The 24,617-nt window shown below is 30.1% G+C and overlaps 1 protein-coding gene across 1 annotated transcript; it reads right to left on the reverse strand.

Moving 5' to 3' along the window:
- Window positions 1–3,140: 3,140 nt before the first annotated feature.
- LOC114725095 (cytochrome P450 94B3-like) lies at window positions 3,141–4,691 on the reverse strand. Its single transcript, XM_028911557.1, has one exon. The coding sequence runs from the start codon at window positions 4,689–4,691 to the stop codon at window positions 3,141–3,143; it is 1,551 nt and encodes a 516-aa protein (XP_028767390.1).
- Between the last annotated feature and the right edge of the window lie 19,926 nt (window positions 4,692–24,617).

Below are 24,617 nucleotides of genomic sequence, written 5' to 3' on the forward strand. Positions count from 1 at the left end.
TATCATTACAGGCCGAGACTTTTTAGTTATTATGTCTTTTTATTGGGATTTTATTGCAATTCTTCCTAGAATAATCATATTACTTAATGTTCTTTGGCATAAGAGAAACATTCCCCGGGTTACACCAAATTTTTACTATAACCCAAAGACTAATCTAGCAAGACGTAAAGCTTTTCTTATCCACCTTCCCTAGTGTAGATTTCTGTTCTAGCCATTTCCAACTCTTCAAAAGCTTAGCTTACGTATTTGTAGAATTGTAGGGAATTATATGCTACTTTTAGTTTTTAATATAAGATCTACTTAACTAATTTAAATATATTAAGAAAATTAGTTAAATTAGTTATTTGTCAAAAATATGTGTTGGTTTTTCCAAAATACCTTTTTAAATCAATGCACTAAAACTACCTCTTAATAGAAGCCTTTTTTAATATGTACAATCAGGGATAATTTAAAAAAATGACAAGTACAGGAAATAAAATGAATTAAAATTTTATATTTAGAAACAAACTAATAAATTTTTTAAACTAATTTTTATATTAGGTTATTTTGTGTTCTGTAAACTGATTTTATTTTCATGAATGAATATCATTTTATTAAAAGAAAAAAAAGATCATATATGCAAATGACACGTGTAACTATCTAACTTGTCAACCTCGAGCCTTCTAAAAGTAAAATATCTCTAATGGGCAGACTGACAAGAAGCTAAGCGAGTGGGACCCAGAGGCCGAACTCTTAGACGGCACCTGCCAGGGAATGTCATTTCATAATTTTCATTCATCCTCCACCGTTTGTTTTGTTATCGGCTTACGACACAGCTGATTATTTGATGCATCGATGCTGCAACAAGCATGTGCATAAAAGTATTGCACGTTAAACTCAAGGATGCTAAATTTTCTTTCACTATTGCAAAATTGGCAGATATGCATAGGGAAGCACCACAACAACAAGACCAATGGACAGTAAAGGGAAGCTGTTAGATTTAGACTGAATCGAGCCCAAAAATGGAATGCTTCCACCATCAGCTAAGCGCCGGGAAAGATTTACTGGCCTCCTTGACACAGCTGATTATGATAATTGATAAGCTTGTACTTTGGCTACAAGTTCATTTCCAAAATAAGAGAATTCTTGGTTTACATCCTCACCTCTTCTTTTTCTTTTCTTTTTAATTTTATGCAATTTAAATACAAACGTGTGTATATACCGATCAGCATCAAATCTATGAGCAGGAAATGCTTATCTGTAAAAGCAACACTACCCATATTTTTTTTTATTAAGTCTAAGTTGTATTCAATACCTTAAACCATTTTTCTAGTAATACCTAACATCATACATTTATTAATTTTTTGCACATTAACTATTCTGAACTATTTTTTAATAATACACAGTATTTTAAATTAATTAATTTTTAGTATATTCAGTATTTTAAAATATTTTTTTAGTAACATTCAGTATCTTAAATTAATTAATTTTTGATACATGCAGCATGTTGAAATATTTTTTTTCAGTAACAATCTCTAAATGAAAAGAGTACTCTAGTTGCACTTAAAATTAATTAATTTATGATATCAAATGTTATTGAAAAAATAGTGGATAAAAATTAACCTACATAAACAAAGAAAGAGAGAAAGATGGGGCTTCTTATCCCTAAATGTTGCCACTCGGAAAATGAGCATTCTCTACTCATTAATTCAAGGAATAGGAAATGCGGATTCGGGTACAAACATATCAACTCCAAATTTAAATTTGGAACTTCATCTAGACATGGCGGGTACACTTTTTTTTTTTTATAAATATCTTCTAATGATACGTACGCACATAAATATTTCTTTTTTTCGTCCGAAAAGATTATGTTTTTATTCTTATTTCACTCATTTTTTATTTAATTATATAATTTGAATATTTATTATTAAATCATCATAATTTTGTAATTTTATGTTATAAACATTGCATATTAGGATTTCTCCTAAGATCCTTTAAGTTTTGCATGTCGTAAATGTATAATCTTCTCAATAAATGATTTGAAATGAGTTTCTTATGGTTAATGCCATTACGTTTCTCTTTATTCTCTTGTAACATGACTTAATGATGAGGAACGGATATCAATAGAGGCAATGTACGAGATATTGGCATCCACAAGTGAATGAGAAATTCTTGCTTTCTCCCCTAATTTCATGGCGTGCTATTCGCTTTCTCCCTAAATTGTACATAGTTTCTTCAATTTTAGATTCCTTATAATCAGATTTTGGTGCTTTTTCCTACCAAACAAATCGATGTATGTTGGAGCGCAATTTTTAAATAAACTTTAATTGTTTGATTAATTTGAAATTATTTCAATTTAATGTGAATAAATATTTGTTTCAAATTTAAAAACTTAAAATTATTTAAATTGATTGAACCATCAAAATTCATTCAAATTAATAAAGTTATATTCAAAATTTAGAAAATTTAGATTTTAAGTTTATCGAATGTTATGTATTCCTTCTTGTCGTTTTTGTAAGATTACAAAATTTGAATTGGTTTGGTCTTTTTCAAAAAAATTCTATTTATGATTATAGAACATTAAATATGCTTTTTTTTAAAACTAATTTTACCTCTAATTAATTTTCTATTCTATGTCCTCATCTTTTTTTTTTTATATAACACATTCTTTTTAATCTTTTATCTCATTATTCATACTTTTCTCTCTTATTTGCTTCCTTATTGAATAAAAACATATTTAAAAAATTAATTTTTATATATCTATTAATTTTAACTAATTTAATTTTTTTTAGATAGCGTAATTTAGTTAAAATAACCTCATAAAAAGAATTGAAAGGAGCATATTTAAAAAGTAATTTTTATATATCTATTAATTTTAACTAATTTAATTATTTTTTTAGATAGCGTAATTTAGTTAAAATAACCTCATAAAAAGAATTGAAAGGAGCAGTTAGAAAAGGTAATTATTAGGAAAAAAATACAGATATAACAATTATTAAATAAATTCAAAAACGTCAAAATCACACAATCCTTTCTAATCATATTCCTAGGCATCTTGGTGATCCCACTCCATATTCTCTCTCTACACGCGCGTGCGCAGACATATATAAATATATATATATATATATATATATATTTTCCCACCGTCCATGGAGATGTGGCTATGTATCAATTTCAGGTTTCTTCTTGCAGACCTTGACTTTGAACCCACCAGCCATATGAGCTGTTAAGAGAGGGACAAAAACCGGATGGTTCTCACAAACCGGTTTTATCCTGAACCGGCTCACCATAGAAGCGACCACATACTTCATTTGTATGTAAGCCATCTCCTTCCCTAGGCACACCCTCGGACCCGCCTGAAAAACCGGAAACTTGTACGGGCTCACATGTCTCATCGTCAGCCCTGCCGTCTGATCAAGGCCGACCTCCTCATCGAACCACCGGTCCGGTCTAAACTCCCGGCAATCCTTCCCCCATAACTCCTCCATCCTCCCCATTCCGTACGGAAAATACGTCACCCTATCACCCCTCTTCACCGCCGTCCCGTCCGGCAACACGTCGTCCTCCGCCGCATGCTTTGAGTCCCACGCCACCGGCGGATACAGCCTCATCGATTCACATAAACATGCTTTAAGGAAATTCATCGTCTTCAAGCCTTCATAATCAAATGGCTTCATTTTCTTTCCCTCCTCATCTTCGAAAACTTTCTTCACTTCTTTCTCTATCATTTCTTCTACGTTTGGATGCTTCGAAATCAACCAAAAAAGCCACGTCATCGCCGCCGACGTTGTGTCTCTTCCTGCCATTATAAAGCTTATCACCAGATCCCTCACTAAAACCTCATCGTACCCTGCAAGCAACAATCGACTCAACAAATCTTCGTCTTGTACACTGTTGACAATGTTCTTCTTCTTGTTCCTTATGATTTCCAGAACCGACTCGTGGACGAGTTTAATGGCTTCTTTCAGTGATTTCTCAGACCCAATATTCAATGCTCGTTTCAACTTCCATATGAGAAAAACTGGTGCGGTCGCTCGCATGGCGCTTATTGCCGACGCACTATCGAAGGCTTGAACCAGAGGAGGAAGAGGCTGAGAGAGATCTAAGCAACTAGGATCAATACCCAAAGAGACTTTACAAACACTATCAAATGTGAATCTTCTTAGTATTTCCTGCAAATCCACAACTTGGTTTGTAATGGAAGCTGATTCTAACAAAGGGATTAGTCTCTTTTGGACTTCTTCTTCGAGGGTTTTGACGATGAAGTCTTTGAGCGACCTCGTGCTGAAGCCATGGCTGGCTATTTTTCGTTGTTCCGACCAAAGCTCGCCGTCTACATTGAATATGCCACAGCCAAGTAGGTCACCGAGAATCTCAGTGAAGGGTTTCCCTTTGGGGAAATTGTGGAAATTCGTCTTGAGGATGAACTCCACGTTAGAAGGGTTCGCCGTGATGATCGTCCGGCGGGCGCCAAGGCGACGGATCACGATGGTTTGCGTGGAGGAGTTGGAAAGGAGATAGGTGTACCAGTCCAAGAGACGGTGGCGATTTTGGTAGAAAGAGATAAGACAGCCAATAATTGGGTAGGAAGGAGGGCCGTGGAAGAAGGAAGAAGATGAAGAAGAATGAATGGACTTGTTTCTATGACAAAAGAATGAGAAGAGAAAAGAGAGAAGGAAAAACCCTAGAAATACGGAGATGGAGAAGAACATACTTGAAAAGCTTGTTATTGCAAGAGAAGAGTTGAGTGTGTTGTGAGTGTAAGACGGTAGAGATATAGGAATGTTTGTGCATGGAAGATTGATGGTGTGAGAGTGAGATTTTATAGTGTGATTGTGTGCTGAAACAAGAAAGAGATATGTTCAAGGGAAAAGAGAGGTCACAGACCAAAACATCTTTAGTACAAATAGACAAAGAACATATGAGTACAAGCTGTAGTGAGATTTTGAGCACATGATTTTCAAGCTTAAATTAAAATGGCTGCTCTTTGCTCATGGAATATATATTTTAGAGGTAATAATTTGACAATATGATTTTTATATAATTTGCAACAAATAACATATATACTGTATTTGAGAGTTAAAGAGAAAAAAGCAATGATATATAAAGTGGACCACCTGTGTGTGTGTATAACCACATTGATTTGTGTTTTTCTTTAAATTATGACTAGTTTCGGTATTAATCACAATAATCAGTGTCATGGTGTTTATAATTGCAGTGAGTTCTGCACTATTCAGATGCAATTTTCAATGATTTAGATTTAAAATTTTTAATTAATGATTTTTAAGTGAAAAATTATTATTTAGAAAACTAACAGTTAAAAAATTATATACCTTTATTTTAAATTTTGTATGCATTAAAATCTCTTTTAGAAAAATTTAAATTAAAAAAATTTATTTGAACCATTTAAATTAGATGTGAATGGTGTGCAATGGTGATTAACTTTTGGTGCTCACCATTCTGGTTAGCATTGAAATTCATTCTCTTTTTAATGCATACTTTTGTCACATCTGGGTCATTATAGATGAGCTTTTGGACGGTCCAACTTTTTTTAAAGTTGAAGTTAAGTTATTATTAATTATTTCTATAAATGAATAGTTAAAAATTGATATTATTGTTGCATATATTAAAATCTAATTTAATAATAAGAAATTAAAATTCATATTGACGAAATTAAAATTGAACATGAAAATAATATACCCGCAAGACTCAGTTGCATCATCTCTTTTATTTAAAATGGTTGAATATAAGCAATTCAATTTAATACTTCAAACCAACGTGATCTACAATAATTTTGTGTGTGTGTGTGTGTGTGTGGGTGTGTAGAGATGAGATACATATATATAAAGCACATACTAATAATACAATTATCCCAATCTTCTACGTTGCTCTATTGCTAATTGTTTCTGTTTATAGCAATACCAAAAGAGAAAAGGCAATTTTATGGTTGATGAAGGAGTAATTTGGATACCAAACTAATTAATGGTCTGTATTTAATTGATGCTTAACTCAATGTTATATTAATGATCATAACTAGGGTTAAGCTTGTCCTCGTCAAGAATATATATATACGCTTTGCTCCTTATTATTTGTTACTTGTAGTAATTTCTCTCATAACAAGGAGGGCATTAAATAGATGAAATCGTTTATTTTTACCCTTATTAAAGAGATTTGGATAGCGGGAAAAATATGATATATTTTCTCTCACCCATTATCTTTCTTCACCTTTACTATAGTTAAGGGCAGTTTGGCAAAAAAATAATTAATAGGGGTAGAATTGGAAATCAGGTATTAAAAAAGATAAAGTGACAAATAAAAAGGACTAAAATCCTTCCTACAAGTGGCAAACAATAAGGGCAAAAGTGGTATCTTTTTTTTTTTTGGTAATAAAAGTGGTATCTTTGTTGTGTCATAATTAATTAGGTTTAGGTCTGTTGCTGCCCAAAGCAAGGTGTTCACTTTATTAAATAAAACAGATCATAGTATTTTGTTTTATTAAAACCCATATATAAAATGAGTCGACTATGAGTTATTATTTTGATCCTATTTATAAGACTAAAAAAATTTTAAACTTCATTAACTCCCATTTAAAATTTAATAATTTTTTAATTTTATCTCTATTTAATATACATTGCATCTCATCAGAATAAAGTTAACACAATAATAAATTCACATTAAAATTATATGTTCATTGAAAAATTTATTCCCCTGTTTTATAAATAGAACAAAAAAATTTCTTCTCTTTTTATCTTATAAATGGGATTAGAGAAATGATAATTACTCTGGTTTTTTTTTTTTTGCCGGAGATAATTACTCTAGTTTGTTTATACACATATTTTGTTTCATCTCTATGCATGCCTATACACGAGTGTTTGCCGTTTCAATGACACTAAATACACCAAAGTACTAAAAAAAAGGGACTAGTCATCAAATTGTTAGACAGTAGAGACAACACAGTCCAAGGGTTAATGGTTTGATAATAATCTAAGATAAACCAATCATGATTAAAATAATATTATCTCTAATTTTTAATATAAGATCTCCTTAACTAATTTAGATATATTAAAAAAATCAGTTATATTAGTTATTTGTCACAAAAATATGTCAGTTTTTCTAAGATATTCTCTTAAATCATTTGCATTAAAACTATTCATTAATGCAAACCCCCTCAACATGTGTAATCAATATGGATAATTTGGAGGAAAAAATATGGCATGTGGAGATAAAATAGATTGAGATATTATATTTAGGATCAAACTCAATCCCCCAACAAATTTTATATTAAGAAGTGAAGATAATATATATAACACAATTAAAATATACAACAACATTTGAAAGGAGTAATTTTAAATAAAATATATTAATATGCAAGTAAATGGGATGTAACGTTTATATGCATAAAATATAAAATATATTTGATGCATAAATCTGACAGACTGGCATGGGTTCAAATGCTCAACACGAGGAGAAAAAATATAAAATATGCTGGATTTGTCCAAAACTTGACTAAATGGGTTAGGAGACTAATTCATCCGCTCACAACTCTAATTACTTGATCCGGATTAAAATTTCAATACTATAAATTACATATCTTTAGGTTGAGAGAGTAGTTTCATTTTGCAGCAGCACTAATCCAATACTATACATAAACCTTTCTATATGCGTGCTATAAATTCATTTATTTCTTTTAAAAAATTTTTTGGTATAACTCAGAATATCTTCAAGCTACTTTGAACTTGAGACTCATCTCTATTAGGCTAGGAGCATTATGGTTAAAGTTCTCCTAATAAGTGCGCTTTCTGATATTTGAATTTGTGTTCTCCTTCTTACAAAAGGTGAGACTACTTACCAATTTTCATGTGTGACTTAAAGCTTTGCTTAAGAGATGGTTAAATATTTTATAAATATACTATCGAAAAGTTTATTAGTAATCTTTGCTCGGTTCAATCAGTAGGAAGAACTACAATTTATTCTTACACACACACAATTTTTCGTGATGGGTAATTGGGTATGCAAGTTACAGGTGAGAAGGGGGTAACATATTTAATTCAGAAATCTGGCATTTGCTAATTAATTAAATGCATTTGTTTGCAGTTAAAAGGAAATTGTTGGTTAAGATGGTAAGTGGTCTCATCTCTGTAAGAAGGAGAACATAAGTTTAAATAATATAAGACAAGTCCCAATCTCCCACCACCTCATCAAATTAAGGGAAGTGTTTTTTTTTTTTTGGGATCAAATTAATGAAATTGGTTAAGTCGTTAAATTTGTTTGAAAATATTTTAAAAAATTTATCTTTAGTTTAAATCATGAATTACATCTTGAAAAGTGAAAATGAAAAATTGTATCAAACTCTAAATAGGAAAAAATTTGAAAAATATAATTAATATTCCACTTGGTGACTTATAATAAAGACCATTCATTCTCACTAGAAAGTGTCTTATAATAGGCGTGGTCAGATGGAGATGGAGTATTTTTCCTGTTCTAAATATTGATCCATTTAATTAAATATAACAGATTAAGAAATTTAGTTAAAGGTAATAATAATCTTAATATTCTCAAAAATCATACTTCTTTTCCAAAATCTACCTTTATTCAATTCTACTGGTCAAAAAGTAAGATAATAGGTGTTTAGAGTTCATTTTTTTCACCTATACCATTTCATTAATTCAATAGTGGTGTATTTGATAATATATGATAAATATTGAATCAACCAACAGCATTGAGTCTAGCAGAAAAGGCTACTCCCCGCAATGTGGTAAACTAATGTTTAAATTTTTGTTAGAATAGATGCTCACATTTAGTGCCTTATAAGCGATAATGCTTTGAATATAATTGTTTCTAATAGAAAAATGCCTATGTATAGCAAAATAAATAAATATTGGATCATATATATAGATCAAGAAAAATGACGGTGATGGAGCACATTGAAGAATGTGGGGTCTAGAATATCATAATCTTCAAACTTATGAAAAACTATAAAAACAAGTAGTTTAATAAGAGGGATAAGCGTTTGACTTTAGAAGTTAGCCGACTACTTCTTCTGCAAGGGTGTAGAAGTTTCATTATTATTCGTCATAGCCTCTTGATCATCTTCATGAATTTTATATCAATTTTCAAAAAAACAAATTTTAAGTCAGCAACGTGATTCAATTAAATGGTATCTATCCTCTACCGATATTGTTGAATCTAGCTGTCAATATGAGAATATTGTTGAGGAATAATATGTAAATTCTTTAGTTTTCCTTTGTCCGTAATAAGTTCTAAGGACTTAATTACCTAATTTAAATTTCCTAAAAAAATAATATTTCGAATTTATACATGGTTCTATGTATAAGATACAATTTCTAGGGATAGTCTAGTCCTGTTTAACTAAACTTTTATTCATTTTTCCCTCGGTTAGTTACATATTATATCAATGTATTAATTATTTTTCACTTACTTTCTTTCTCTCCCTAATTAAGGGTATTTTTTAAAAATAAAATACATTTTTTTACACATTATTGCTTTTTTCAATTTTAATTTAACTAATTTTTTTATCTATGCAGTTTGAGTATTTTAGTTCTCTCCTCATCCTTTTCCCTCCTCTTCTTCTCCTCGTCTGATCCCCTTTGGCTGAGAAATGAATGGTTGAGATTCAATATTTTGTAAGTTTACTTCTTCTATTTTCATATAGTTTGTAATCTATAGCTTTTAACTATTTAGATGGAATTTTAATTTTCTATTTTTTATTTTTAATGTAATATTATAATATAATTTTATATGATATAAAATTTCAAACTTTCAATTTTTAACTCAAAGTGGGAATGGGATAAGGAGAAGAAAATGAGAGAACGGATGAGGAGAGCATCTGAATCCTGTGACTCAATTATTTTGTATTTTATACAAATGACTAGATGGGATATCATGTATTGCATTAATAAAACAAAAATTAAAGGAAGAGATTTATACATTTTATTAATACGTGGGTGTGTGAAAATGTCCACGTATTTTGAATGCAAGGGCTCTCTAACAAAAATTAAATACTTATTTTATCAAGTTTAAATATAACAGTTACATAAATAATTTATAAATATTAAAAACTTAATTAAGTAAGTTATTTGGAAAAAAGTGCCAATTTTTTTAAAATATCTCATTTATTCATTTGCAGTAGAAACTGCTTCATTAATTGAAACCAAGAATTATTTTTAAAAAATTATAAATTTAGAAGAGAGTGTATTAAGATATCTTATATTTGTAGTTATAATTAATTAGCTTAAATTACAAAAAAAATAATAATTAAGAAAATAAATTGGACAGAATATCATAAAAATTCAAATATATTGAGGTACTCCGGTAAACAGTTGTGGAAATATTTGGATAAGGAATGGGAGGAGGATTGCGGATAGATAGGATCCGCCGAAAACAATATTATTGGGAGACTAAAAAGCACGTGTTGCTGACTCATGAGATCAGTGAAACAACAATATATATATCATCATTCATCTGCCACCTGTCCACTTCCATTTCCACGCACGTGCCTTGTATATGTCTTATCCTCTCATGTCCCTATTTAAATTATCCACCTCTAATCGACACTAATTATTTCTCTCATCTTTAATATGAGATCTATTTAACTAATTTGATTAAATTAAAAAAATTAGATTAAAATCCTTTTGCCCTCAAATAAGCTTTATTGTAATTACATATATTAATAAGTTTTTATTAAGTAGTAGTTCTAATGCGTATTATTAATAGAGGTATTTTAGGAAAGACAATATTTATTTATTACACATAACTAAATTACCTATTTTTTTTAATTTTTATAACTTAGTTATTTAATTCTTACATTAAGAATCAAATGTAATATAATATAATTAAAATATACAATAATATTCATATATAATTTTGAAAAGAGTAATTTTTAAATAAGAAAGTATTAATTTGCAAGTAAATGGAAAATTCATGTATACATCACATATAATTCTACAAAATAGAGTTATTAAAACACAAATTTGATTAATTAGTGTTTTTGTTAACTCAAAAAAAATATCATTTTAGACTTTAATAAAGAGAGAAAAAAAATAAAATCTACTTAATTGATCCATTCCAAACTTTTAACAAGAATGATAGGTTCATTAACCTAATCAACCAATTTGGATTGGGATTTAATACTGCGATGGGTATGAATATTACAGGCCTGAGTGGTAATTGATTTTCTCAGCGATTTGTTGCATGTTAGAAATAGACATTTTCATCCAACTATAGCTGTTCAACTAAACAATCTCCATCTACATAATCGATGAGATTTGATATTCTCTCCGATCTTACATATAAGAAAATTTTTTAAGGGAAGCCTCTTTTTATTTATATATAAAACATTAATGGCTTGTCTGAGGTTTTCAATGACAAGCAGTATTCACCATTTCTTTCTCCAATGCAAGTCGAAAATAATAACATGTTATATAGACTGAGAGCGAGGCTCGTGTCTAATCTAGATTAAAGGATTTGGTACTACCTGTCCACCTCGATCCACACCCCCAAACTTGGAATATAACATAATATTTGGTGCCATTTCTATAAGTTGTCATTTTCTCTCCTAGTCCCCCTCTCAAATATAATTCTAAGCCAAATTTTGTAATTAATGTAATACATATAATTAATTAAGGATAAAAATATATTTATTATTAGTTAGTCTTTCATGTTATCAATCATCCTAATTACTCATTTGTCCCCTCATCCTCTCTAAGGATAATTTTTAGAAAATGAATTGCGTGGTTTATATATTTATTATTTTTAATTAATTTTTAAATTTATGTAATTCAGTTATTTGTATTTTATAATAAGGACGGGAGTGAATATACATTATCTGAGACTTATTGGATGGAGATATTCAAACACTCATGAGAGTAAGTAGAGAATTTTCTTCGAAGTTGTCTAAATGCTTGATGATGATTTGTGTCAAACTCATTAAATTAACACATTTAATGATATCAAAAAAAAAAGAATGTCAAATAAATAAATAAAAAAAAGAGCATGGGATATGATTGATGCGCCGAAATGTCAGAAGAATTTGCGGTACCTGTCATTTTATGAGTCTCATACCGTTGGATTGTTTAGGTTGCCAACTTCACGTCTTTCACGTGCTTATTTTAAATTCCTTCTGGGCCATGCATATTTTAAGTTGACTCACGAGCGTTTTAATTTTTGTTAAAAATATTTTAGTAAAAGCATAACATATATGGAAGTACCATATCTAGCACAGTTGACAATTCATTGTGTTTCTTAAGTATTTATTAAGGGTTTGATCCCTGAAGATGTGTATGGAGAAGGTTTTGTGACTAATATTAAAATTCTTTTGGAAAATTTACAGTACGAGAGGATTAGTCACTATTAATTTTTTTAGATACAAATTTATTTTGAAAGAACTTAAAATTGTTGCAATATTACTTCATACCGATAAAAAACTAACATTGACAGCAAGAATAATGGTATTAAACACTAATATTTTAATGATAAGAACAACATTACTATAATTTTAAACTATTCTATTTTAAGAAAATGAGATAAACATAGAGCTAATCACAACCTCCAAATCCCAAAAATCAGAGCTAGGATATGTGAGTAGGAATTGTAATTAAATGAAGATGCTTTCAAGATTTGCAATAATAAATATTCAAAAATTTGTACCTAAGCTTACAATTAACTGGCTTTTGGTGATTTCCAACTGAATATATTAGTCACAATGTAAATGTATATCATCCGTCATTTTCCCAAACTACGGTTACATTAAACCATTCAAGGTCAAAAAAAAAAAAAAGTTACATTAAACCATTTTCCAATAGGGTTTGTGCCACTCATTTGCCTTGTGGTAACGTAGAAAGTGATGGCCAAATTCTTCATAGGCCATCAATTTAGCGATATAATAATATTCTTTCTCTTGTTCATATATTCGATCACAGTTTATAGGGAATCTGTTGTCACCACAACTCCAAAAGCATTAATATATTCTCTCCAGATTTTTTTATTATAAAACTTGAATAATCAAATTAGCATAGGTAAAAAAATTAATTAAAATTAATTATCTAACTCTTACATCAAAAACCTGAAAAAAAAATACTAAAAATTTTAGATAGGTTTTTATTATCTTGTATAAATAAAACATGTTATTTGTGAAAAATTTTCTTATGTAATTAGTGACGTGGCATGAAGCCTTTCCTTATGGCCAATCACATCAAGAAGTGGAAAGAGTCCTTTATAGACAATATGTGGGTAGAGATCAGTGATTGTCTGTGGAAAGAAAGGGACGGAAAGAAAAGAAACAGAAGAAGGGTCACAGTCACAGACCAAAAGATCTTCCAAAAACATCAAAAAGAAACAAAAAGAGCACATTCCTTTTTAGCTTCAATTTCTTTTTTTTTGACCAGCTTTTTTTAGCTTCAATTTCAATAGTCTGATCGCTGTTCATGCCTTGTTTTATATACAAACTCGAATCATTAATATATATATATATATATATATATATAGACACACACACAGGGTTAACATTATTTTTAGTTCATGAAATTTGGTATTGTTTTGACTTGATATTATTTTGATTTTTGAAATTCAAAATCAGTGATTTTTGTCCTAAAATTTAATTTAATTTTAGTTTGTCTTAAGACTTATAACCTTTGAAATAGTGTTTTTGTTTATGAAATAAGGGCTAGAATCAAAATAAGGTCAAATTTTGTTGACAAAAGTCATTGGTTTCAAATTTCAGAAATTAAAATCAAAATAAAGTCAAATTTTAGGGACAAACGAATAGTCACAAATTTTAGGAACTAATTAACACTTACATACACAAAGATATCATAGTATTATACTACTTCTACATAATAAAAAGAGGCCAAACTATATACTCAATATTGGAAGTAGAAATGAATTATCATTTTAATTAATATTTATTGAATTGATATAATAATATTTCTATTAAACTAAAGAAAGCGAAACAATTAAAAATGATAATATGTATAATTTTGAGTTGAGAAAAATATATACTAAATTCTGGCAAAATAAAACTAAATTATCTGTACAAAGTCATCTTCCTTTTTTCCAGTTCAAAAGAAGTCATATTCCATTTTATTACGAACCTCTGTGTGTGTTACTGTATTTAATATGATTAAATAATAATACCTATAAAAATATGATTAAATAATTAAATTACAAAAACTCTGAAGAATAAGGAGATCGAGTTGAGAGTAGATTATATTCATAGATCAGTATTTCCATGAGTATGAATGTAAGAAATTTCTTTAAAAAAATTATTATATTGTATTGTATTGCATTTGTCTTACAAATTTTATTTTTACGATTAATGGAAGAAGCAAATAATCAAGGATCTTCAAATGTTGGCAAAAGAAAGGGATCTTTAAACGTGTTGGTGAAGCAACATGAGAATATTGAAGCCGCAGTAGACAAGTCCACAATGAGAAATTTCTCCTAAAAAAAATTAATATTACCTTCGATCCTAATTATAAAATTTTATTTGTAAACTATAAATAAGGTGTTATAATTAGTACTATAAGTAGTATAGTATATCACTCCTCGAGTCCTAAATATAAAATTCATTTTGTAATATAATTTAGACTATAAAATAGGTTATATATTTAAGACTAGAGGGAGTATAATTGATTGGCCTTAAACAAAATTTCTTTTGGTTTTATCTACACTACTAAAAAAAAGGTATTTTACACTGGTTAAAATGGGTATTTGACATGAAAAAGACAGTTGGTGTAGAAACCAACAGTATTAAAAATCCAATCTTTTTACAAGGGTTGAAAAACTGGTGTAGAAAATGTTACTTTTAACATCGGTTATTATTCCAACAGACATAAAAAAAAATAAAACAAAAAAATAAACAAATGAAAAAGATCTGTAATTTTATGAGATATGATAAAATCTCATAAGAAAATTCGATTCTAGGATTTTATTAGATCTCAAAAAATCTAGATCTCATAACATCGTAACAAACAATTCAACAATCCAACAAATAAAAAATTGCATAAGACTAAAAACAATGAAAGCTAATAAGACTGTAAAAAAACTAGCCAAGTTTTACAAAAATAATATCCATTCATATTGGTTCATATATATAATAAAAATATATTTGTTAGGCAAAGTTTAAAATTATTTGTTAAATAGAGAAATAGAGAAAGAGTATAAACTTAAAATAGTAGTGATGAAGTCGAGTATAGATCTAGACAAATGTGAACATTTTTATATAACAATATAATGAGAGCTTGAGATAGCACGGATTTGGATGCGATGAGCACAAATCTTGATGCCATGAGCATAGATCTGGATGGTGTGAGTATGGATCTCCACGTGATGATCGTGAAGAAATCGATGAACCAGAAGAAGATGACAAGTACAAAGAAGATGATGCGCTATAAAGGAGATGAACACAAAGAAGACGTTACAATAGAAAAGAGAAGAGCATGAAGAAGAGGATTAACATTGAGGTTATAGGTGAATGAAATAAAAAAAGGAAATTGCGAGAGAACTTAGAAAGATTACAAGAGAATGAAGTTTGGTTTAGAAAAGACAGTCGCAAAATAATGTAGGTTAAACCTTTAGGTCTTAAATCACTTTCTGAAAGCTCGCAAATATTTTTTTTTTCAAAAAGTATTTTAAAAACTTTTTACACTCGTTGTAATAAATATGTGGTGTAGAAAATATACTTTGGACCGATTGTATGAAAAACCAATCTAAAAAATTGTAAATATTATTTTTTAAAATATATTTTTAATGCTTTTTACACCAATTGCGCAAACAACTAGTGAACTATTTTATACTGGTTTTATGCGGAACTGGTTTAACAATCTATCAATATTTACAAAAATGTGATTGGCTAGATTTTTTACAGCGTTACCACAATAAACAGCTCAGATTAGGTGGTGCAAAAAGTTTTTTATTTAGTAGCGATGGCTTTTCAATCCTATCTATATGCAAAACTTCTGATGGAACGTACTTGAGCCCACACATCAACAGAAATTTTGATAAATGTTGGAGTCAAAAGTAATTAACTTTGATTGTTGGACTCAAAATTTCAACATAAAAGGCAAATCAATGGGTTGGGCCTTTTAATTATTTTTACTGCGAAACGTATTATGAGAAAGGGAGCGATTTGAAAGATGCTAATGGAGTGTGGATTTATGCATTTTAAAGGGTTAAATAACAGTTTTGCCCTTGAAGTATTTGCATATATAGGAGCGCTTGTTATTTACAAATTTTTTTAACTCAAAAACTGTAAAAGACAACACAAAACACTTCAATAGTAGGCTAGAGAGATGTCCATTGAATCTGTAAAAAACGACAAAATGTCGCCACACTTCAATATAGGGGTGTGCAAAAATCTAGTGATTCGGTTTAGTCTAGTCCAACCCGAAGTAGTCCAGTCCTGTTTAGTCCAGTCCAAATAAACTATATAATGAAATTAGACGAGACTGGTTGGTCAAGCTGGATTGGGTTTCGGACCAAGTGATCAGATCACCTGGACTGGTCCGATCTAGTTGAGGTAAATTTTTTATTTTTCAATAATTTGTAATGTAAATGTTACCTTTAATTTTTTTTTTAATGTTTTTAGAGATTTTTATGTATTTATGATGAAGTCTTAATATTTTATTATGAGTTTTATATAATTATAGGTATTTTTTTATTTTTTTAAATTGTATTTATTATGTTGAAATCTTACTTCTCATGAAAAATATTTTTTAAAAAAATTGGAAACTTGGACTACTTAGACCAATCCACCAATCTGGTGGACCAAGTCCAGTCCAATCCGACCTTGGGTCACCATTGGACTAGACCAAACCACCGACTGCCAAACCAAACCTAATTAAAAATCATACTAGACTTTGAGTTGGGTTCTGGTCTGATTCGGTTTGTCTATTGTGTAACCCTGCTTCAATAGTAGGCTAGAGAGATGTCTGCCATGTGGACAAAAGCCGCGCATGTAGTGTTTCGAAGGAAGACGACTTTTCATGATTTCTTTTAAAGAATAATACTCCTCCTATCCTTAATATATGACTTAATTGTTGAATTAATTTTGGTCTGAAATATAAGATCTATTTATCATATTTATCAATTTTTTCTAAATTACCCCTATGGATCTCCCTCAACTATAATCAAGTAAAAGAGGGAGAGTGGATATTAAGAAAGATGATTATGGTTTTTTTGAAAAAAACATGTCATTTATTATAATTAACCAACTTACCTAACTTCTTTAATCTAATCAAATTAGTTAAATAGATCTTATATTAAAGATCAGGAGAGTATTAAAAATGACTTGAAATACCCAATGAATTGAGTCCGCGACTTTTCACCCACAATAAAACTTTTATGTTGCTAGACTATAATATTATTAGCATCATAGACAAACCTCATGCTTTGGAGATAAATACAAGATACCATAGTCATGATTAAAAAAAAAGTACTATTGACAACCACCAAAAGTGATTGATAGTGCCAAACAACGTAAAAAAATTCTAGGCGTAATTAAAATGTACCTTTGCTAAAATGTCCCTAATAAAAGATCAAATACATATATACTTTTATAATTTTATTTATAAGTCAACTTCAACATGTTTTATACGGATCAAGAAAAGTTTTAAACTTTATTAACTCTGTTTTAAAATTTAACAACTTTCTAACTTAATCGCCATTTAATATATATTATACCTTTTAAGAATAAAATTAATACAATAATAAATGAATGTAAAATTGTACATTCATATAAAAATTTTCTTGCTCTTTTGTATAAATAGGATTAGAAATTTTTCTTTCTGTGTTCTATAAATAGTACCAGAGGAATATGAATGTATGCATATGCATAAAAATGTATTCATGTATAAGTAATGAACACAACTAAGAAACACATCACGAACCGGTAGTGCGCTCTATAATATTGTCCACCAATGCCAGTTTAGTCTGGTCAGTCAACTTCTCCCTTGTGATCTACTCTTCTAGTCCTATTTATAAGTTACTTTCAACATATTTTATACAGACTAAGAAAAACCTTAAACTTTATTAACTCTCATTTAAAATTCAACAATTTTCTAACTTTATCCCTATTTAATATATATTATACTTCATATAAACAAAGTCAACACAATAATAAATGAAAGATAAAATTGTACATCTATACAAAAAATTTCTCTCAGTATCCTATAAATAGGATCAAAAATATTTTCTCTCTCTGTCTTATAAATAGGACCAGAGGAGTAACAATTTACTTTGACCCCTTTGCATGGACCAATCAAGTCAACTTCATATTGGCCTACCTGTTAAATCCCAAGCTCTCATATAGGTACACTACCAGCACCTGTGCTCTAAAACAATAATGAGAAATATAAATAGTAATATACAAGTTTTAAGAAAAAATTACAAAAAATACCTTTCAAAATTTCAAAATCCCAAATAAAAAATAACTACAAAAATATGTTGTCAATCGTTATTAAACTATAGTAAACAATACTGAATTAAAATTTTAAAATTTAAAAATATTTTTTGGGGATTGTCCCAAATTTTAATGTTATATATAGAGGTCCCTTTCTGTGTCATATTCATGAGAGTGCAATTATTATCAACGTAGCTAACCCTCCAATAACTACAACATGATTTTGGTAAAGTTTCCCAGCAGCTTACAATTATACATAGGACAAATTAATATGTCAATCCTTACACTTTTGTCTCATTTTAATTAGGTCCTTGAGTTTTTTTTTCCTTTTTTATTGAATCCTTATTGTTTCTACTGTTTGAGGCATCCATCCCTGAATATTGAAACTGTTAATTAAACACTAACAGATGTTATTTTGAGTGAGTTGGTTAACAATTTGATGAGGTGGTTGGTGACCGGACTCTTCTTTTTCACCAGAGTGCCAAATTCTCTCGAGTTGGAGGCGTATCAGTTGCAGTTGCAATCGCGTTATGGCATTTTTTAGGTAGAGACAAGGGCTGCTTTCTTCAACACAGAGGAGGCTGGATGATAAAAGATAATCACTAGGTAAATTTCATCATGTGATTCACTAAGACAAACAAATAAGTGATCTGATTTTTTTAGCATCTGGGTCACTGAATAGGGTTCATCAATTCCAAAAGTATCTCTTGGTCATGTGGTTAGGTACACCATCAGCTTAAGCAACAACAAAGAATAATTGTTGAGATTAAATGAAATAACCAACACTAAATGAAAGGTCAATATTAAACTATCTTTTTTGAGAGCAAATTGTATATATTAAACAAAATTCATTGTTGAGATTTCTCTATTTTGCTATAGTAGTTGATTCCCTGCTACAACTCTACAATCCACTTACTTTTTTGCTTTTTGTAATTCTCATGAGCAATTCTCAACCTTTAGTATATATGTAATATTGAGTTCATAAAAAAAAAGTGAAGGTGGAGTATAAACGAAATCATACAGAATGAGTAAATACAAAGTAATTATAAAATCAAAGTTTATCAGTAATTTAATTTATTTGCCCTCCTCTTCCTCAACATGTTCGTGGAATATTAGTATTTAGCTTAACAAGGAATGTGTTCCATATGAGAAATTATTTGCTGCCATAGTATTACTTTGTTCACCTCTGTTTTTCAGGGACAAAAACAGAGGTGAACAAAATAACATTATACTCTTTCTTCTTTCCATTATACATGAACATATATCGACTTGTTAAACTTAGAGACTAATAAATATGAAACTCAGAAGCTATCAGCAATGCTTTAATGGGAAAAAAAAAGACACTAGTAAACTAAAAGCAATTTTCTTATGAACGAAGCTTGGAGACTCCATGGACAAATTCAATTTTTTAACACCTAATTGTTATACTTAGACTGTGATTATGAGTAATGCTACTTTGTAGGCTTCTTATTGTTGTGTAGTTTGTTCACTCCAAGGACAAAACTTCGACACTAACGCTAGTCCCCATCATTTAAGGGTTTGTTTGGATTGACTTATAAGTAGTTTTTTAAAATGTGAGGAAAGTTTTGTTTTAGTTTACGTGAACTTACAGAGCTCCAAACAAGCCCTAACTCTTCTGCCTTTTTGGAATGCAATAAAGAGCTAAGCATTAGTTGGATAGCTGCGGTGAGATCGAGATCGTTATATGGCTTTACTTGACATTTGTCTCATGCCACGTCAATATTGCAACATTTGATCCGAGCTGGCAGTCACATCACTCTTCTAAACGCCGTTCTTGCTTGTTCTGACAATTTCTGGATAGAAGGATTAATGCCTCAAACGGTGGAAACAATAAGGATCTAATAAAAGAGAAAAAGAGTATAAGGACCTGATTAAAAATTAGAGAAAAGTATAAGGAGTGGCATGTTAATTTTCCCTTGTATATATATTCACATTTATCACCCCATAATAATGTCATTCAAGGAGCTTAACTAACATATTTGAAACGACATTCACACACGCACACATGGATGTCACCATAAGGGATTAACAAAGACGAACAACCAAAGGACTGAACATCTAGAATGAACTATTGCCTCTCGCGTGGTAGTAACTAGTTGGGTGTTTGCTTTGATCTTTGTCTTCTGAATTTATAAATTTTTTATCACAAGTTATCCCTATATAAAAGGAGAATGAGTTTTATTTAGTGCTACGCAGACTAATGAGCACCAAGAGCTCATCACCATTGCATACTATCCATATTTAATTTGGATGATTCAGATCAATCTTTCTATACTTTCTTTTTTAAAAAAATTATTTTAATACGTACAAAATTTAAAATAAAGAAAATATCTTAACTACTATTTTTCAAAAAAAAATTTTTATTTGAAAATCACTAATTGAAAATTGTTTTAATTTGCACTGTTAAAATTGTATTTACACAGTATGGATCTCACTACAGTGCTAAGCATTATGGTGTTCATAATAGTGATTAGCATATATACAAGGGGTTTCCATCAAATGGGTAATAATCAAGGCAGTATATAATAAAAACCAATGCACATTTACAACAAATAATTAATTTAAATTAATCTCTTTAGTATCTGTAAATCATTTGTCAGTTATTTAGCTTTTATATTTAGGACGGCAAGTAATATTATAGGTTTTGCTTTTGCCCTTGGAGGCAGTGGTTCGCAAAGTGATTCAGAATCACAGACATACATATGCATGCGGAAGTGTCTGAAGAATCGACTGCGACCACCACTCTATAGAAATCATGTTGCCAACAAATAAAATTCTGTCTTTTTAAGGAATACGACTCGTTTTTGGCATGGTATATTAGTGGGATCAAGCCTTTTATGAGCCACCCACATCAAGCAGCTAGTAGTGAAATAATAGTCCTCTAGAATATCATTTATACATAGTTTGTGGATGCACAAGCAATCGTTTGTTGAAAGAAAGAGACAGTAGAAAAAGAACTGCTCGGAGTTAGAACCGGTAATATGGGGGCTCAACCCACCAACCTGCCAATAAGTGGTAGGTTGGGTTGATAAAAATTAGGACCATTTTAAAATGAAAGTTTTGAGCCCATAACCGTCAAGCCTAAACCGCGGCGGGCTAACCCGTTTAACCTTTTTTTTTTTTTTTTGCAAATTTTTCCCTTTGCCTCTCAGTCTCTACACTCTTGGCCTAGTTCACAATGCAACAGTGAGCAGTCCATGTCCAATAGTCTAACACAGCAACACCAACACGGTCTCGTTTTCACATTTTGCTTGCGTGTCGCACTTCTCCCAGACTCCCAACTCTCCCAGACCCAGTCTCTCGGTCGCCCTTGGCCAGTCCTAACTCCCAAGTCCCAAGTCCCAAGACTCAAGCTCTCTACTCTCTGTCTTTGCTTTGCGCCTTTACCCTAGCTCATGAGTGATGATTGAGCACTTGATAGTTGATACTTGATAGTGATTTGTGTAGTGACATTGTGTTTGTGACTTTGTAGTGGTGTTAATTTGGATTTATATTTTAATTTGAGATGTTTGTTAAATTATTAAGGACATATCATGTTCATTTAATTATATGTTTAATATTTTGATATATTTGAAACTTGAAACTTGGAACTTTGGATGGGTTCCATGTTTTATTTATGATAATTTCTATTTGCATGTTTTATTTTAGGTATTTAGGAATTTGGGACTTTGAGTAGGTTTTATTTAAAAAAAAAGTAAAAAAAAAAACAAAATTTGGCGGGTTGGTGGGCTACCATTGCGGGCCGGGTTAAAAAAATTCCCGCCCGTCAGAAAGCAGTCCTAAAAAATCCAGCCCGCCAAGCTTCAGGCCCGCCACGGGCCAACCCATAATCGGTGGGTTGGCCCATATTACCGACTCTACTTGGAGTCACAGACAAAGATCTTTAAAAGAAATCTTAAAGAAGCAAGAAATAAAATTATAAAAGAGCACATTCTTTACGAGCTTCAATTTCAACATCAGTTTAATTACTTGCTGTTCACGCCCTTTTGTCCTTTGGAAATTTATATTATATGCAGTTTCTTCTTCCATGTTTTAGTAAGGTTAACATTCATTTAGCACTCTAAAATATTTTTTAAGTTTTCAACACTTTAAAAGTATTTTGTGATTTATTAAGTATCCTAAAAAATTTTAATATCTTCTAGTATTAATTTTTTATTCACTCGGCAGCTTGAAATATTTCTTTTTCAAGCACATCAAGTGCCCTAATTTAGAGTATAGGATAGAGGGTAAACATAGGAGCATGTATGCTTTGTGGAGTAGTGGACTATATGGACAAACCTTGCAGTCTGAAAATGCTAGGCGAGGTTGTGGGTCTAAACACTCATTATGATGACTTCATAATGGACAAGAAAGATCTCATTGAGTTCCTATCATTGTAGGAGCTTGATGCTGTGTTCATATAGCTTGCTATTTTGTAAGTTGTAATTTAATTTATTTAACTACTTACTTATTTCTAGTTATGTACTGATTTTTGTTTTATTTCAATTACAAGGCATGTCATTGAGAGTGCACAGAAAGGGGATTGGAGGACAAATACAAGTTTATGTGCCCATAGAGACAGGAGAAATGACAGAATTCATCGCCCAAGAGGAGGAAATTATATGTCATAATGATATTAACCAAGCGACCATGTTATCTCATACCTCTTGTTGAAAGGTAAGTTGGATTAAATTTCACACACACACACATTACGTATAGAATGTGTTTTTAGTTTAAATAATTTATGATCTTGTAGTTATTATTGGGCACTGGTTGTTATTTGCCCTATGGATCACACTATATATTGGTTTGATTCTCTTGGTGGGAAGTTGGTTGACGAAACCAAAGAAATTTTTGATACATAAGTTATTCTTTATTAATTTATTTGCTGTCAAGGTAATTAATTTAATTGCATATTATAATATTGATTTATTTGTGTTGATGATAGGACAATTCGAATAGCCTCAGTGCTAATTAGAAGTAAAGAATAAGAGAAGAACAAGGACAAGAAGGGCAAAAGGAAGATTACATTATCAGATAAAGTTAAATGGATTTTTCCTAAAAGGATTTTCCTTAAAGTAAGTTCCTTAAATTAAATATTTTCTGATTTTATTATCCTTTCAATAATATTTTTCATCATATTGATCATTATTTGTATATTTTTCTAGTATTGTTGCCAACCGGCGAATGTAGAGTGTGAATAATATCCGCTATATGTATGAAATAATTATAACTAAGACAATTAATAATTTTCACGAGATAATTATATATGCAATATATGATTTTATCAATGAGCTTGTAAATTTAGTGACTGACGATATGCTTTGATTCCATTTCAATTTTCAGGTGTTTGAAAATCAAACACATTTCTCAAGTGACAAGATTGATTTCATGAGAAACATCTTGTCTACCTTCTTACTTAAACAACGCAATTGGTGAATTGGTTTGCATTTAATATTATTATTTTATAACTTTGGCTTATTTAGGACTTATTTTTAGGATTTAGCATTTGAATTGGTTTTGTATAGGACTTACTTTTAGGATTTAATTTGGCTTTTGAATTGGTTTTGTACAGAGGACTTGCTCTCAGAATTCAACATTTGATTTGGTGAACTGGTTCTAGACTGGTATGGTATTTAATTGTTGCCTAAAAAAGTTTGCAATTGCAAGAAGGTTAGTAAACCAAATGAATGGTGTATTAAAAAGAAAAAAAAAACAAATTTTCTACATCAGTTATCATATTAACCATTATGAAAAATATAATCAACAATGTTTAGCACAGTTAAATGTCGTTATATGTTAAAAAATTCACGACGGTTATTAAATATAACTGCCGTAGAATGTTACTCTTTTTACAACAGTTTTTTAGTTAACCGTCATAGAAAGTGTAATTCCATGTCGCTTAGTAACCGTCGTAGAAACTCATTGAAACTAATTCACCTTTAATCACGACCCCTTTTTATCGCCATTAAAAGCCATGTATAACCAACGTTTATGAGTTTTTTTTTTTTCCCAGTAGTAATATTTTGCTCCAGCACTGGTAATATTGACAGATAATTAAAAATAAAAAACTTTTGTCAATAATCTAAAGGCTTTTATATCTCATATACGTACAATAAAATTATTATAAATCAGATTATTCATAAGTCATAAATAATACTCGTAAGTGACTTTTTATCATACTCTTTCTTTTGCCAACGACTCATTATTATACTCTATGTAT

Source organism: Neltuma alba, unplaced genomic scaffold (assembly GCF_004799145.2).
Source record: "Neltuma alba isolate B1F8T4 unplaced genomic scaffold, ASM479914v2 tig00012225_pilon, whole genome shotgun sequence".
NCBI classification, from domain to species: domain Eukaryota; kingdom Viridiplantae; phylum Streptophyta; class Magnoliopsida; order Fabales; family Fabaceae; genus Neltuma; species Neltuma alba.

Bases quoted from the DNA above. Each gene is read 5' to 3' on its own strand.
- LOC114725095 (XM_028911557.1), bottom strand. From the start codon at position 4,691: ATGTTCTTCTCCATCTCCGTATTTCTAGGGTTTTTCCTTCTCTCTTTT.